At 41.6% G+C, this 17,637-nt stretch overlaps 1 protein-coding gene across 3 annotated transcripts in view; it reads left to right on the top strand.

Moving 5' to 3' along the window:
- The first annotated feature begins 278 nt into the window (after nucleotides 1-278).
- PDE6D (phosphodiesterase 6D) overlaps nucleotides 279-17,637 on the top strand; it is a 34,743-nt gene continuing 17,384 nt past the window's right edge. For 2 of the 3 annotated variants that reach the window (XM_048315035.1, XM_048315034.1), the window contains exon 1: nucleotides 848-960. Coding sequence is in view for 1 of the 3 variants with exons in the window: in XM_048315033.1 (XP_048170990.1) it covers nucleotides 375-424 (50 nt within the window). In the remaining 2 variants the exon portion in view is untranslated. Of the gene's footprint in view, nucleotides 425-847; nucleotides 961-17,637 lie in introns of those variants that run through there. The other variant, XM_048315033.1, reaches the window with a different exon arrangement.

The raw sequence follows: 17,637 nt of genomic DNA, 5'->3' as shown, positions 1-17,637 counted from the left end.
CTCCCCGCTGAGGCCTCCCGGGCCCGGGGACCGTCCGCTCCCCCTGCCCGGCCACCCTGCGGCGCCTCCATCGCGGCCACGTCAGGCCCAACCGAAGACTCTGGGCGACCGCTGCGCACCCACCCTTGAATGAGGGAGAGCGCTGTCTGATTGGTCACTGGTGCTGTCATTCATACGCCAGACAGCGGGGCGAGGAGGGAACAGCAGCGGCTGATTGGTCGGCGCGGCGGCGGGCGGCCGCTGGGGTTGGTTGCGCCGGGCAGTGGCGGGTGCGCGGGAGGGAGGGGCGGGGGGTCCTGAGGCTCCGCTGTCACCGCCGCGCTCCCGCCAGGCCCGGCCCAGCCCCGTCCGCCCGCCCGCGGCGCGGCAGGACCATGTCGGCCACGGACGAGCGGGCCAAGGAGATCCTCCGCGGCTTCAAGCTGTATCCTCCGTGCGGGGGCTGTGAGGCGGCGCGGGGGGCGCGGGGATCGCCGCCCCACTGTGGCGAGGCCCCCGGGGCGGGAGGGGGGGTTGCCATGGCAACGCGGTTCTCAATGGCGTCCGCACTCCGGCGGTGGCGGGAGGGTCCCGTAGGGCTGGGACCGGCTCTGAGCCGACTGGGGCGGGGGGACAGGGAAGGAGCCCCCGTGACGCCGGGGCCGGGGTCCCGTCTCTGCCCTGTGGGGTGCCGTGGGTGGGGGGGTCCCGGCGGCCAAAGTCCCCAGCAGGGTGGCGGCGGCCACCGCCCCTCCGGCCCCTGCCCGGCGCTGAGAGGGGCTGGGCCGGGGGCGGCGGCCCTGGGCAGTGGGAGCTCCCCGCCCGCAGCGAGGATAGCTTACAGAGGGCAGGTGAAGTAGCTCTGCGCTAGGAGGATCTCTTTCCCTCCGGCCTGCGCTTAAGCACCTCTGCTTGAAAAGGAAATACCTGGTCGTCAGGTCCAGGAGCAACTAAACACCTTGTTCCTTGTCATACCGTGAGGTACTGGCACATGTGTTGGTCGTGCAGTGTCTTTTATTGCTGACGTATTCTGCGTGTAAATGCCTTTTTGTGCAGTTCGTTTAAAAACTTTTCATGTTGTGGCTTCGAAAAAGCATTCTGATTTTATGCCTGGGGTACCTGGATGTGAATTTAAAGCTGATGAAATTAGATAGATCTGAGCTTGGAAGAGAGGCAAGAGCCTTTGTGCACCTTCCAGCGCAGGATTTCAGCAGAGTAGAGAAAGGCTCAACCTAAAGGCCCATGTTCAGACTGAGTGTGAGAAATAGAGTAGCTTTATTTTACATGTGGTATATTTTACTGTGGTAAATTCTTCTAAGCTTACAAGGCAAATGTAAGCTTGCTATCTTGACCTTTAGACACGAGAATATTGTTGTGAGTTGGTTTGTATTTCTTTTTTACAATAAAAAGGACTGAAGTGAAGGCAATATCCTTTAGATCTGAACCTATGATTTCTAAACAGGGTGGTGGGCTTTTTTTGTTCAGTGAGATGTACATAATCTCTATGCCAGCTGTAGCAGAATCTGATTTTCTAGGTTGGATTTAGATAGATAGCTGTTATCAAACTATAAGCAGATGCTTTTCTTAACTTTTTATAGAATCACTGCAGTCTCCCCCAGCTGTTAGTACTGCATCTGGTTCCTTTGCTTCTGCGCTGGCACTATTGACAGTTCTTTGTATTTATGAAGATGTAGTATGTTAGCTGTCAAAACATAAATTAAAACCCTTTTGTGCAGGCAATTAGAACAAGCTTCTGACAAGACCAGACTAAGCTGTTGGTAGAAGTGAGGAGTGCCTTGAAAGTTAAGCCTAGGGAACAAACTTTTAAGTGCTTTTTGCATGTGTTTCTACATAGTCTTTGCTGGATAGCAGAATTTACATAAAGGCCTTTGTCCAACTTTGAATGAAACAATACTTTTTTGTTGTTTGCTGTCTTAAAGAGAAAATACTTTTTGCTCTTTGAGAGGAAGGATGTCAGACAACAAACTTCTATGATCTCAAGCAGTTATAACATGGACAAGAAGCTTTATTAGAAGTACTCTGCAGTCTGTGTTGAAGTGTCTCAAGTCTAGTCATCCTTTGCTTGTCCTTGCAAAAAAAAAAAAAAAGAAATTTTACTTCTGACAGGACAGTTTAAGGCAAAATCTGGACTGCACTTCTCCGAAAACATTGTAGAGTAGTTTGATAGTTACCATGTAGTACAAAGTCTGACAAACAGGAAAGTTTGCAGAAGCATTTAATAACTGAAACTTTTAGCAAGCTGAAATAGTTGGAAAACATCTATTGCCCTTAGTAAACCAGAAGAGTGGCTGAACAGACATTCCTCATTTATGAGGAAGCCTTGAGACACCACACCATCCCCACAGGAAACTGCTCATGCCCAGCTGTGACCACGCTCCCTGTAAGGGAGACATCAGCTCAGACTTCCCATCCCTTGTGGAAGGGCTGGCATTTGTTCCAGAGAGAATTACAGTTCAGAGGTGCTTTATCTTCCACCCACCCTATTGCTACATGTACTCAATTAATAGAAAGGAATAGAGAAACATGTTGTGAAAAACTGTTCAGTTTATACTTTTAGTACTTGAATCCTTTCTCCTCTGCTCCCATGAGGGAGGGAGTTCAACTCCAACTTAAGCACATCCTGCAAACTTGGCACTTCAAACTGAGCTTGCTTTTAGCACAGGAGAGGAGCATGGCATTGCACTCAGGGGCTGTGTGCAGGGGATTCCTTGGGAGGCAAGAACAGTTGCTAGGGCCAAAAGCATCACTGAGGAAGCAGGCTTCCAAAATAATTGCTAACTTTAACCCAACAGCAGGCACTCTAGCTGGAAGTCCACTTCACGTTGAGTAATCAGAGTTTCCTCAAACAATTCTGTTTACTTGTGGTTCCTGAGAAGGGGTTAATTACAAGCTTTCCTACTCATTGGGGCATGCTGGATGATTGGGGCATGTGGAAATTAAATTATAGCCTAAATCCACGCTCTAATTTCGATGCAAAGATAAGTTTTCCTTCCTCTATGACAGTAGTGCAGAAACATGTTGTGACTAATGTCCCAAAATTCAAGCCATAAACATTTTTTCCCTCTTCTCATGGATTTTGCTATTTTAAAAATATTAAAACCAAGGGAAATATATTTGATGCTTGCAGGCAAGTGAGAATATTATACTTTATTACACTTGTCCTAAGAATTTTTATGGCACCAGTTAAAATTGACCACTAACAGTCCGGTAAATATGGTGCAGAAAAATTTTGAAAGCAGACAGCAAACACTTAGAGCTTGTCACTTGTTCAGGGACAATATCTGCTAACAGACCTTGTAAGTGTGTTTATCAACAAACTATCCTAAAGGCACTTGCTTGAACAGAAGTTGTTACACCCCACACAATATCTACAGGTAGTTTAGTGCTATGAAAATGCACTTGTTTGGCTAAAAGCAACATCAGTTCAGCTGGTAACTGAAGATCCATTTGTGTGAAGTATTAGCCAAGTCTTATTTCTGCAAGTATTAATGCACATCTGGTCCTGTGATCTCAAATGCATGAAATTAGATTATGCCTTTTTTCCTCTGAAAGATGGGACAGTTACTCTGTCAAGCTACAGAAGGGCATTTTACTTGACCCTCACATACCCTTTCAACATATTCTTCAGATGTTGTTCTGTCATTTTATCTTTAGTGTGTACTAATAGATGTACATATTTAGCATCCTTTATCAAAAGAAAGTAACACCAGTGATGTACTTGCCCAACAGTCAGAGTTCAGGGTTGTTATATTATGATGGCTCCCCCTCAACAATTTCCTTGACAATTTGTGGGTTGCCTGTTTACCTTTGTTCTGAGGTGAACTAGCGCAGAATTATTTTTTTTAAGCGCACTAGAATAAGGACCCTATGGACAGTTACCCTGTTTGGTTTGGTTTGCCAGCATTTGGAAAGCATCCGTGCTGTAGATTAGAAGTACCCAGTCATAGTTTGCAACAGCAGATTCACATCCAACTCTTGAGGGACCACAGTCCCACTTCTTTAAGCGCTTCTTTCTGTGAGGTTTCAGTCAGAACAGCAAGGAGGAGAAAACCCAAACGAGTCGGTTGATTCTCATAGCACGCTTAAAGTGCCATGTCTTGCCTCTCAACACAGGAGTGAGGACATCTGCTTTCCATTTTAAATCTTACAAGTCAAACATGATATCACCTATTTATTTGCTTCTGTACAGAGGAGTCTTATCAGAATTTCTATAGTGTTAATCGTCTTGTAGCTGTTTATCAGTTTTGGGTAAGTTTTTCCTTTGGAATTCGTTTTAAGGCTGTGCAGTAGCCTATCCTTCAGAAGTCTCCTGAAACAAATTAATACGATCAATGTAAGCATGAAGAGACAGCATTAACTGACAGTATTAACTCCAGAACAATTACAGAGTTATGAAACTCGTGGTTTTGGTCAGTGTAAACATACACCTGTTGCTCAAGCACTCCAACACTTGCAGGCAAAACTTCTCATGTCAAAGGCTGGCCTATTTTTCTACAATCCTCAGACTTCCCTGTGCAACATCTTCCTAGCTCCCAGAGCTTTTTCCAGCTTTATTCTCACCATTGTTCTTCTGTCTAGGAAGTCTTTCTAGCAGAGCGTTATCCTCTTAGAAAGATGGATAGGGCTGTAGTGAAAATATAGTTATAACAGAAATCATTAGAGTATCTATGAACTTTATATTACTCTGCACACAGGGAAACTTCCAACTTCAGCCAGGTCTGCTGTACACAGAGGAACTGAATGACAGTCTTGTCCATCAATTCCTAGAACAGTCACTGAGGTTTTGAACTAGTTTCATGCAGCATTCCAAAGCTGAGAAATCTAATTGGAAGCAACATGGAATTGAGTTTCCAATTTAATTGTTAGGCTGGTGGATTTTTGGCAGCTTATTAATTTGAAATGCTTACCTGCTGCAGTGTTTACAAAACTAACAAGGTCGCAGCTTTAATTGGCTTAAAGATTCCCCTTTGTTTTGAGGTTTCCTCTGTGCACTTCCTCAGATCTCACTCTGTTTAGACTCCTTGCAATGGAATAGAAAGATGAAGCATCAAATTCATGGGTTAAAAGGAGACAGTGGCCAGCCAAAAGAAGGAACAGGACTGGCCAGAAGCTGGGACATGTACTCTGTAGAGACCCAAAGCAGAAATTGCACATAGCTTGCTCTAATGCAATTTTAAAATACCCTAGAAAACATAACTTTGTTCTCCCTCATCCATATTTCTGGTTTTTAGAACCCTCTTACTTTCTACAAAACTTAAAATACTTTACAAGCAGGAGTTGTCCACGTTCCCAGTTAGTCTGACTTCAGAACAAGTTCTCACCCTGGCAGCATTGAGAGATCTTTGTTTCAGAGACCAGAGTTTCACATAGAAGCTTTAGCCAGGTTGTAGTTGGTAGTTGAATCTCATGGTAGTCAAGGTACGTTTACCATATCAGAATTATTTTCAACATTGACAGAAGTTCTGCACGATGCAATGATCTATAGTTCTGGCATGCTAAACACAGAGTGATCATGTTTCTTATGACTGAGTCATGAGGCACACCTGAAAATAAAGCAGGAGCAATTTTAACAGGTTTGGTTTTACCTGCCTGGTTCCTTAGCGAGCACCAAAACTTCATATCCTCCCCTTGTTAACTTTCATTGAAAAAAGTGTAAATATTTAACGGTGCTTAACCTGTGATTTGCATTAACTTGATATCTGAGCTACAGTCAGTTGTCTACTTATCAGATTTAATGCAGTCCATGCGTAGTGTTGGAAGTGGGGCTTTGTGCCCTTGACAGTGGAAGGGGCATCACAGGATACAAATGAGTTGCCAGGTGCCACAGAGAATACATCTGACATCAACTTAAAAGTGTAAGTTGACATTGGAGTTCCGGTTTTTCTTTTTAATCAGCAGTATTGCTTTAGCACTTTGTAGTTACAATTTTGTATCTAAAATTTATCCTTTGATCTCTCCAAAAGCCTACCTATCCAATATTTTATGGAATTATGGTTTCAGTATTTTTAATTGCTTGCTTAGTGCCAACCTAATGAAGTACTTAAAATAATGCAGCTGTCATTAGTAAAATTATTTCCCTTTGTTTCCTCTGTATCATGCTAAGATATCAGTTACTCTTTGCATCCTTGGAAGTCATTGGTGCCTTATGCTTCATCTGTTGTTACAGTATTTGAATTTCCACAGAGCAGAAGATAGTAATTTAATCCATCAAGTGAGAACTGTTAGAGCTTCTTCCCCCCTGCCCCAACCCCTTTCCTGCATCTTCACAGCCAACATATAGGATAAAAGCCAAGCTTACACAGATATAAAGAAGCAGGGGAGGTATCCAAAACTCCTCAAATTAAACAGATACTGTTCAGAGTAGGGTTTTTTTAATATAGACATCTGATGTGGCTCCTGTGTCCCTGGCAAAAAAAAAAAAAAGCTTTCTGTTAGCTAAAGCAACCTTAGTGTGGAAGCTGATTTGACTTCTTACACATTTATCTCTGAACTTAGGCTGTTCCCAGAAAGAATGTTGAGTCAAAATTTTACATTAAATTTGTAAGGTAGCAGGCTACTGTATTTCTTACATTTATGTAAGATAAGCCTCTTCTATTTCTCTAAGTTGGGAAATTAAGGCAACTTCAAATTTGAGCTCAGAGCCTCCATTAAAGATAAACCAGTGCTTCATTTACATCTAGTAGTCAACATTTGTATAGAAATAGGAGGTATGCTACATTCCCAGGTATAGGGAACAAGCAGAAAACATCATAATCTATTAAGGTCCTCCTGGCAACATTGAATTTCATCCTTTTTTTCTGCATATTAGTATAGCAGAGTTTATAAAATTTAATTATTTAAGCACATGAAAGGTGATTTTTGCACATCTGTTGCTCTCATCTTAAGGAACACATCATATGTTTATTCTGAGTGTGCAATAAACTACAGTAGCAAGCCCTGAATATTAAAAGCTTCCTCAAGTGCTGCCTTTTTGTCCTGAGACTTCATCAGGAGCACTTACAGAAGCAGGTTTGTCATCTGTGTAGCATCACTCCCAGAGCAGTTTGAGGGAGCGTCCCCATACACTTGTTGGGTGTTTCTGTGAGGTTTCCAATGCCATTTGGCCTCATGCCCAAGCAGACACAGTAGGACTGTTGGGAGGCTCTGTCTAGGAGACAACTGACAGCAACCAAGGTTCTCTCAGGAACCAGATCTCAACTGCACATTGCTAAATTCTAGTTGACAGCCAGGATTTTCAGTTGTGATTATGGAACTCAAGATTCCATTGTCACATTTCTCCTGAACAGAGTTCTCAGTGTGACAGAAATGTTATGTATAGAAGAGACTTAAGGGAAGCAGTATCAGATTAGTTCAGTCATGAGTGAGCCTTTGAGTTGATTATGTTCATGACTAGAATTTCAGGCAACATTCTCCTGGAAGAATGGCAGGCTTAGGTAAAAAGAGAAAGGGAAATAATTTTTTTATTTTCAGTCAATCTTTGGGATAGCAGTGCACAAAAGAATAGTGTTATTAAATTTATCCACTCCTGGATTGAAAGGATTGTAACTAACTAGGAGCAATAGTCTTCCATTAGAGATTGAGAGTGCAGGGCATTATACTTAGTCATTCTACAGAGGACTATTTATATGGGTTGGTTTGTATGCTACACTGTACATAACCTTCATCTGCTCTGTAGCAAGTCAGAAGCTTATTTGGTCCTTAGGACACCTAATTATATCCATCTTTTCCTATTTATCAAGAAAGTGGGGAGGATCATGTATTTTACTCACCAATGAAAGCAGATTGCCTACATGCCTCTTTCCTCCTCTTCACATGACCTAATTTAAGCCTTTTGAGAAGGAAAGCTACACATGCTTGGAACCAAGAGTTCATCTGATGTTTTAAGTGCCATAAACTTCTGATCAGGGACAGCCTGCTGAGGAGGCAGAGAGTTAATGTCAAGTCACTTTGGTTTGGGAGGTCAAAGGAAATTGTATTTTAGGAGGCAGTGGAAAAGCTGGCTATTTGCACAGCTTTAAATAAAATTTTTGTGTTTGGGAAAAGTCTTACAGAAACGCTCACTAAGGAGGACCCAGTTTTGATTCAAGTGTTGGCATGAACTGTTGCTAACTGTGCTTCTGGGAGTTCTGCAACACCGTCAACTGCTCTTGAAGGAAGAGTTTTGTAGAGAGAGAAGGTAGAAGAACAACCATTATCCCCATTAATGTACTGTCATGTGGTGGAATAGACCAACCCATCTGGAAATTGGACACCAAGAAATACCTACCAGCCATTAACACAGGTAGATCTTTTGAAGGTACTTCAGACATTTGACTTCCAGTTTAACTCTTTAGAGTAGACTCTTTAGTGCATTAGAATACTGCCCTGTCAGTTACAGTCCAACTTAAGATTTCACTGTTTTTCTAGTAAAGTTACTTCCTTTCCCAGAAGCTGAAATAAAGAGGGGAAAAGTCCTTCTGTTTGTTATTTTGCTTGAACCTTAGTAGCTTTCAGGTGAAATTTAAAAACATCTCAGTCCAGGAAGTGATGTGCTGCTTCTGAGCAAAGAGGACATCCAAAAAATACCTGCTCATTCATTCTTCTTGCTGCATGCTTCTGTCACAGCAGCTGTGCAGAGCATGGGTTACCATCCCCAGCTGCTTGTTGCCTCATTTTCAGATTTACTAGTCAAACTGCTCAGATGAGAACTGCAGTCTCCTGCCTGCTGGCTCAAACAACTTCAGCAACAGGTTGAGGAGCAGGACCTGTGCTGGTTGGCAGTTCTACCAACAGCCCAGCTGTTCAATTTGAGGGAGAAAGTAAGAAGCAGCTGGGGAGGGCTGTAGGCAGAGTCCTCTTCAGCCACTGCTGCTGTTGGATGTCATGCCCACAGCCTCAGATCAGATTAACTCAGTGCAGTGTTGTGCTGTGTTCTCCAACACTCGGCACCACCTTACCTGAGGAGGCTTCTCACCATGTTTAGTTATCCAGCACCAATTCTAAAAACCTAGCTTAGCATTATTAGTTGAGCATTTTAGCTTCACATTGATAAGTCTGTGGTCACATAACTTCTTTTAAGAGAAATACATTTGAGATTACATCAGTAAGGTAGTAATTTTCTCTTTGCCCTTGAGCTGTGCAAGAAATCTATAGCATTACTGTGGTGTGTAACAAGTTACTGCCTGGTCACCAGGCAAAGTCACAAACAGGGTCATGCAGCAGGTACCATTAGAGACTCTATTCTCTGCAACTCTCAATGAACCAGACATAGGAAATCATTGGCTAAAAACCCTATTCAGCCTTGGAGAGCAAATGCATGTTCTTTTTTAAATACTCTTTCCAGAAAGAGACAGAGAAGCCAGTAAATTTCTCAATCCAGTCTGGGCTGTTCATTTATGGCACCCTCATTAATCCACAAGGCATCATTACAATGTATTGTTGCCATAAAAATGCAGTATTTAAACAGCTCCAGAAATGAATTGTTTTATGTACTTCCCCTTGTAATTCCTTCAAAGGGAAGTGCATTATACTACTACCACACTGACCTTAAGGGTTAGTTTCATAGGAAGGAAGAAACACTGGTTCCCTGGTTTTCCAAGCATCTTCCATTCTGCCACTAGAATAAGTTCCTTTTCTCTCACCACTGGCAGTCCCTCCACGACCACCTTCTCCCCATTTACACAAATTAGAGGGAGGCATTAACCAGGGAGTGCAGCTGTAGCACAAACCTCTACTGCTGATCCCCCAGCCATAGTGCCCTCTGTAAGGTTCTCTTTCTCATATAACTACAGCCCTGCCAGTGGCCAACTGAAAATGTTTCACAGTTCGTGGTGGTCTCTTGGTTTGTTTGCATTGATAAAACAGTACCTTGCTTTCTTGCTTAGTAGCATTGTCTGCCTCAGTCCTAGTGTTGCCAGTTCTGAAATAGTAAATGCAGTGAATGAGGCAGTAGAATGTTTGGAAAGGTGCAAATTCAAATAAAAAAGGACTATATTTTAATGTAGGCACACCTGTAAAGGGTGCAGATAATGCTGATTATAGCAGTTTTTCATCTTTTTCTGTATAACTTCTCCATGTTAGTATTCACCTTAACATAAATGCTTATGAAGTCCACACTTTGAAACACTAATATAATATTTTATAAACATTTGTATCAGCTGTGTCTAAGTCTAGCTTTTCAGTAAGTAAATTTTTATTTTTTTATTATTAATACCTATATTGAAAGAATCAACTTGTGAATTACAGCTAATTGTATTTATACATTCTGTACATTTTCACAGCAGAAATAAGATACTCCATTGCTTGAGCTGAAAAAGATATGAATAGATATTTATTAAAATGGCAAACATCTGATTCAATGTAGTCTGAAAATTTAACATACAGGTACAAGCATGTTAAAATAGTAAAATTGAAACTTTAGTATAATCATGACTGTCGATTTTATTGACAGTGAAAGCTATCAGAGCTGCTTGGAAACAGGGTAGAGTAATAGAGGTAATTGCTTTTTTTGTCATTTCAGTGGAGGTTTCATTACTCTGTCCCCACAATAATGGTTATTTTCTGAATTCCAATGCATGCTAAAGCAGAGAGATGCTGGTTTGGGCACAGACCCTCCATCTTCCAGATCATGGTGATCATAGTGACATGCTCAGAGGTTCACATCATTGTAGGTCATGTTACTGGAGCTGTAGAAGATGGTCAAAGTACATCATTCAGAACAAGATAATTTTGGAGAGGAGGTCTGGAACTGGTCTGGAGCTGAATTGTTTCCTTGTACTTTCCGTGTTTTGCCGCAGTGCTTTTCCAAACAACTCTCTCTCTTTTCAGATTGCCGTACTGTTGAACACTGTGTAAAGTGTTGGGATGGTTAAATTGTCAAATCACTAGTCCACACTGCCAATTGAAGCACTTCTCATATTCTGGAGATTCCTAAAAAAGCATAGTATTTCTGATACGGAGTCATTGTTTTTTGAGAGTTCTGCTTCAATCTGCATAAATCCCCCTTTATTCCTCCTCTCTGCATCCACTTTGAGCAGCCTCTGGTCCATTCACAAGATTAGTTTCCTCCTGCAACTGCCAATCATTCCCTCCTGGCTGTATTTTCATTTTGCTTTCATTCTCCACTTGGTCTGTATGCTCTAAGTTTTCCTCCCTTCCTCAGAAGAGACAAGATAATGAACTTGTTTTCCTTGAATAATCTTAGTCCTGTCAGTTTTAAGTGGAAAACCAAAAATTATTTGATCTGTATTGCAGCATGTGGTCCTGCCTGCATACTACTCCAGAGATAAAACCACTTTAGTGTCTCAGATCCATGACTTTTCTTTTTCTTACCCATTAAATAATTATATCTGATTCTCACTTTGGTCTTGTCCTCTGAGTCTAGAGGGCCACTGACATCCACCTAAGTATCCACATCTTTACTGACTTCCTCAGCTTGACATTGAGGGTGTTCATAATAATTTTCTGCCAGTTTGTGTCTGGAAAAACAGGGTGACTGGCAGTGAGGATGCTCTTCTTGTTCAGTCAACCCTTCTGGCTACGAGGGTTGTACAGTTTGCAAGGATAAAGCATGCCCACTTCTCATGCAGACATAGTTCAAGTTAAAAAAAACAATAAGCAAAACGGAAGTATTTGTAGCCCCAGTGAAATTCAGGCCAATACTATCCACAGGGATTGTATATCCAAGGAACCATTTAAGCTAATGCCAGGAAAAGTGTGGCTTGTTCCTCTGCTGTGCTGTGTCAGCAAATAGGAGTTTGGTATTTGTCATTGTGGACTTCATGAAAGTGCTTGTTGTAGCTGTTTCTCTGGCTGATTTGAATTTTTATTTTGTTTATTAGGTGTGGAGTGTGAGTGCCAGGGCTAAATGCTGTTTTATATAAAATCTCAACAAGATTAAATCCCCTTGCCATTCTGTAATTAATTTCAAGGATATTGTGTTGCTTTCCCAGAGAACTCGTGGTGATCAAAAGAGGTTCAAAAACAGCATCAAGTGCTTTGAGTAAACCACCTTTTAGGAGAACTGAGTGACTTCTGCCCTACCAACTTCAGCATCACATTCCTGCCGGTGCAGATCCACTGGGCACAGCTGGGAGACTGAACAAAACAGCAGATTTGTGTTCAGCCAGTATTACTTCTGCTGCAATAGTTAGCTTTCACTCTTGTCATAAACAGAAACCCTTACAGACTAATTACCAGATGTACTGCAGCAGTAGCACTTGTTCCCCGAAGGCTGCAATTGGCATTTGCTTTCAGAGCTGTGTAAAGAGGATCTTTTCAGGATATCATTCATTTTTGTCTTTTTCTAGCATTACTTGTGAGAAAGGGCAAATGAGCCCACCTGGAAAAGGAAGTTCAATTGTCTGGCCTGTTTTTCTGAATAGCACACAGAGCTGTAATCTCTGAGGGAATGCACACCATCTTTATGCCAACGGGCTTGGGCACTATGGAATTTGTTGGTGCCAGGAGTTCTTGAATGGATGTAGCTACATGGTGTAAATGTATTGCACTGGATAAAGCACTGTCTGTACTTTTCTTCCCAGTGTCAAAGAAGAGGTGACAATGTTGTTGGAAAAAGCTCTATTCGAGATAAAACCACATTGTTCATGTGCTTAAAATTTACTGCAGTTTAATCATTTCTGTTTGATTTCCCCACTGTGCATACCTTTATCCCTGGGTGAGTGTGTCCAGTTCCAAGTCACTTAAAAACTTTGGAACTGGACTCTCTTGGTGTAGAATAAGAACATTCATGCAAAGGTTAAATGAGGGATAATTAGCTCAACTCTAAATTCACTCTGTGCATTAATCTGGATTGACTCGAGTGCAGTGACAAATTCCCAGTTAATTCAATTGCCAGAGAAAGGTACTGTTTAAAAATTGACATTGTGTTGAAAAGGTGTTCAGTAAGGGGAGTTCAGACGAATCAGTGTGTGAATGCAAGAGAAATCCAGTGCTTGACCTTTTTATTCCTGCCTTCTCTTGAGACTGCCAACAAGAATCTTAAGTGCTCCCTTTATGGTTGACTTTGGTGGTGTGAACACCTGCCTTTTAACAATTAGAATAAAACTCACAAGCTCATTTCCTGGAAGGCAGGAGCTATCAGACGTAATGACTGCAGGCTTTATTGATCTGATGAGGAGGATTTGGAGTGCTAACACACAGCCTGAAGTTTCCATGGCCAAATAAAAATCCCTGAGTCCCTGAAGTCCTTTGCACAAATGAATTCTTCCTCTTTTACAGACCTCTCTGAAATTGAGAAGTGTCTATCTGAAGACTGAGCTACAGATTTTCCCTAAATGTTTCTACAAAGTCTTTTTCAATAGTGATTTTTTTGCTTTGTTCTGTATAGGTGGAAACCCCACTTGACAGCAACACTGAAATCTTCCCTGGCCTAGTTTTTGTTCTCAGCAGCACAAGTTAAAGTATGCTCTTGAGCACAGTTTTATTTCTGCTCTTTCCTGATTCCCTGGAAGAGCAAGAGACCAAACAAAAGCAACTTTATATCAGAAATGTAAAAAATTCAAGGGCAGAACTTTCTGTAGGGACAACTATCTGTCCTTCATGTGAAAGACGTGGGTGAAGAGCTCTTGATAGGAAAGATGCCTCCTTTCATGTACCAAACATTCACCAGTTACGTAAGATTGCTGGAGAACAACAAAGGGTCGCTTGAATCCCTTAAAATGATGGCTCTTGAAGACTTCTGTGGTAGCTGCAGTTGCTTGTATATCCAGAGTTAAGGATATCTGCCCTCCTGTGCAGGGAGTGTTTTAAGGGCAGCTCAGAACAGGATCTCTCCCCAGTAATAGTGCAGTGTGCTCATAGCCTCTTCCAGTCTTTGAGCAGTTAACCAGAAGTAAGAAGTCTTTCGAATGTACAAAATCTGTACTCCTTGACTCTGCTCTGACCAGTGTTCTGCTGAAGAAGATTTTTAAAAATCACAGTCCCTCCTGGTTGCTAAATTTGATGTTCAAGGACCTGTTTCACAGTCCTTGCTAATACAGCTCTATATGTTGAATTGTCATGTCTTACATGCTAAATTTGGGGGATTGTTTGGGTTTTGTTTCATGAAGATTGTGAAAAAGAATTCCATTAAAAGATGGAATATATATTTGTTCTTTGTGGAATATTTTTTGCCAACAGAAATTACAGTAAAATTCTTGAGGAAACAGTATCCACCTGAGAGGCTAGCAGGGCTGTTGGCTGCTAACACACTAATCACCTACTTAATGTTAATTCATGGCAGTACAGGAATGATTAATAGGAGGCTTTACAAACACAGGTGTCTGGGTAGTACATGCATCCTGTGTGTGTGAACTACGTGGTGCTGATCTCTGACATGGGCAGCAGTCCAAAGGAACAGTAGGAAGAACCTGATGTTGTTGAACTGCTGGACATTCAGTGGTGCCACTGTACCATGCCTTTTTTATCCTTGGAAATAGAACAAATAAAGGCTCTCTGAAGAGAGGAAGCCCAGTTGAGTTGCTTGGAATTCAGGCACAAAGAATCCAGAAGAATTTTTGCACTATTGTGAATGGCAGCCTGGTAAAACAGTGGGTTTTGAAATAGAGCTCTTTTGGATTAATAAGGGAAGCCTTTATGCAAAGTATTACTGTAATTGCAGGCTCATGTTCTGATTGCCTTATCGGGGAGATGCATCCTCAATGGTATCTTTGTCTTACCATGGAAAGAGATAGAAAATAAGCAATTAAAGCAGACTTATTAAAATGCCACAAATCTGAGCATTCAGCTATGCACTTCTAGCTAAGATTGTCGGTTAGTTTTTGTATTAAAAAAAAAAAAATTATTGCTGTGGTCTGTGCTTGCTTTGTAGTATGGCCAGACTACTGACAAAAGAAAAATTTTCTCTTTTTATTTCAACTGTGATCTTCTTTTCTCTCTTCCTGCTTCTCACCCTAAAGCAGTCTTTTATGACTGTGCTCATAGAAATTAGAGGTTAATTACCCCAGTTGTGTTCTTGGGATCCTTGTTATTCCAATGAACCTTGTAAAGAAATACTACAGAATCTGGCACTGGTAATTTCAAAAATAGATGGACTTTGCTCTGATTGTGTATCAGCTGATATTCTAGTAATAAATAGTGTATTTATTGAGCTTTATGAGAATGAAAACAAACCCCTTGCTCCCTATTTTGTGGTCTAGTGCCACCTAGGCATGAGCACGTCCACCATTAGATTCGTATCTCCCAGAACAGAAGATCCCCAGGGGATCAACAGACATCTTTTATATAGTGATAAGGAGATACATTTTCAAAAGAAAAGGGCTTGGGTTTATCCTGTAATACCTCATAACAGCAGTCTAATATTAGTGGAAGATTAACATTATTCAGTCATTTAAATGTCAAATCTTTATGGCAAACCAGCATAGATTCTGAGTTAAATCTCAAAGACTCTTGCTTTCTAGTTGTGTGTGTGTGTGTGTTGCTTAATCTCCCTGGCCAGTATAGGGGATGTTGTGATCTCCTCATTAAAGACGTCACACTGAGAAGATTGGAGAAGAGGAATAAATAGAACAAGCGCTAGAAAGCCAAGCAGCTCATCTTGGTTGAACTAAAATGCACTCCACACAAACTGCCTTCCCCATAGATTTGTTTCTCCTAAATAAAACTCAGTTCCCATTTTGCTGAGTATCTAACCAGCTCATTTGAGGCTCTGCTAGGTACGTTTGCATCCCTTTCTGAAATGTTGTTTTACCTCATTGTGCAACTCAGTAGCTGGTATTTTTTATAAGTTACTCCTCTGGTGGAGAAAGCAGGTAAGGGCAATGGCTCCCAGAGGGCAGAGAGGCTCAGAATTTCACTGGGGAGGTTCAGTACAGAGCTTGAGCACTTGAAGTTGTGCTGTATCTGGGCTGGCTGTGTGCAGCCCCATCTCATTATCATTGGCCTATATTCCTGGCCTGTGCACCAGTGTTGCAGGGGCTGCCAGATCTGTCCAGGCTGATTCTGTGTCTCCAGGTGCCAGGGCTACAGTCACAATGTGTGTCTGTGAGACAGGTCTGCTGCTTCTCCTTGGAACTAGCCTCTGTGGAGAAATAGGGCTGTCAGGTGTTCAGACACCCTTCACAAATAGAGGAGATCCAAGAAAATAAATACATGTTTCTTCATGGCATTTTGTGTAAGGAAGAATGGAGCCTAATGTTTAAGAGTTCAGTTACAGGTAGATAGCTAAGATTTGAAAGATTGCCCACTAAAATGTTTGTGATAATAAATTGTATAGAAAGAATTGTGCATTGCGTAAGAATGAGTGAAAAATGAGTCCTTGCCCATACTCAGCAGGATCTGGTGAGGCTGGAACTACTGGTAAGTTTTTCAAGCAAAGTTAAGTTAGGAAAAGCTTGCTGCGGGAACTTACTGCTTTTTTCCAGCAGTTTTTTTTTTATTCCAGCACTGTGCTTAGTCTTTGTCCTCCTCTGATCCCAATAGATTCTGAAAGAATGTAATGAAAAAAGGAAACAAGGCAGGATGCAACAGGGTGGACATTTCCACACAGTGACGGCTTGCAATCCGACTCTGGGAAGCTTTGGTGGATACGGGAACAACTAATCCCAAAGTATAGTTCCATTACAGTACAGTGCAAGGGAATATCTCTGTCACAGGGCCATTTGTGGATCTTTGTAGAGCTGGTCAGGTCACATTTGTTCTGAAAGCACAACTCTGCCTAGCATGGGGTTTATTTTTAGTATTTTAACCAAACAGCTTCAAGACTTGGAACTTTCTCTAAAATTTAATTACTCAACCACTGTCATCTTGTGTTCAAGGAGTCCAACATGAGGGTGTTGATGAAGTGAAGGTGCTACCAGGCTGTTTGGACTTACTTAAGCAAAATGCGTTTATATTGGTTCATCTCTAGGAGTCCTTTAGACTCATAGTCATTCTGTGCAAAATTGATGGTCTCTTTGTACAAAATGGAGCCTGCTTGTCCCTGCCAGCAGTGAACAGCCAAAGCATTTGTCCCAAGAGTTTGTCCTTTCAGATCTACTGCTGACTGCCTTTTGCAAAATTATTGCTGCAGTTCCTGGAGCTGGCAGTGTTGAGGACAATTTGAATACATGGAAAAGTGCTGTGTTTCCACTCCTTCACTGGGCTCTCTTTTACGCCTAATGAAATGTCGAAGGAAACCTTGTGGGTTAAAGCATGTTAGAAACTTTGTATCAGGGGCATCACTAGTTTTTAGAGTGGTGGAGATTTTTTAGCTTAGGTGGCTACTTGTCTTAAGTCAACAAAAAAATAACCTGTGTTGTTGAGCATGACCTATACACCGAATTTATTGAAGCACTTTTGAGCTCAAAATATACTTGAGTGTCCAGACTTAGAAAGTAAAAAGAAAATAAAATTTTCACAGGAGCTCTGGTTGAATTAATATGAGCTAAGGCAGGAACAAATGCTGTATTTTCCCCCATGACTTTCCTATTTTGTATTTCTGGTGTTTTTTTAAGTTGTCTTAAAGAACAAGAATATTATTGATAAGTTTCAGAGGCTTGCACATTTTTCTAGTTTAGAACCATTTTGCTTCTATTATCAGAGCTAATACAGCCATTTTGCTGTCCTGCTTTAATACGGCATTTTAGACACTAAAAAGTCCTTCTAATTCTGCAAGCAGTCCTCTTTATTTCCTTTCTGCTTCCCACTTCCATTACTAAT

This window comes from Corvus hawaiiensis, chromosome 10 (assembly GCF_020740725.1).
Source record: "Corvus hawaiiensis isolate bCorHaw1 chromosome 10, bCorHaw1.pri.cur, whole genome shotgun sequence".
NCBI classification, from domain to species: domain Eukaryota; kingdom Metazoa; phylum Chordata; class Aves; order Passeriformes; family Corvidae; genus Corvus; species Corvus hawaiiensis.
Note: the sequence above shows the minus strand (reverse complement) of the source record. Positions and strands in the feature narration are given on the sequence as shown.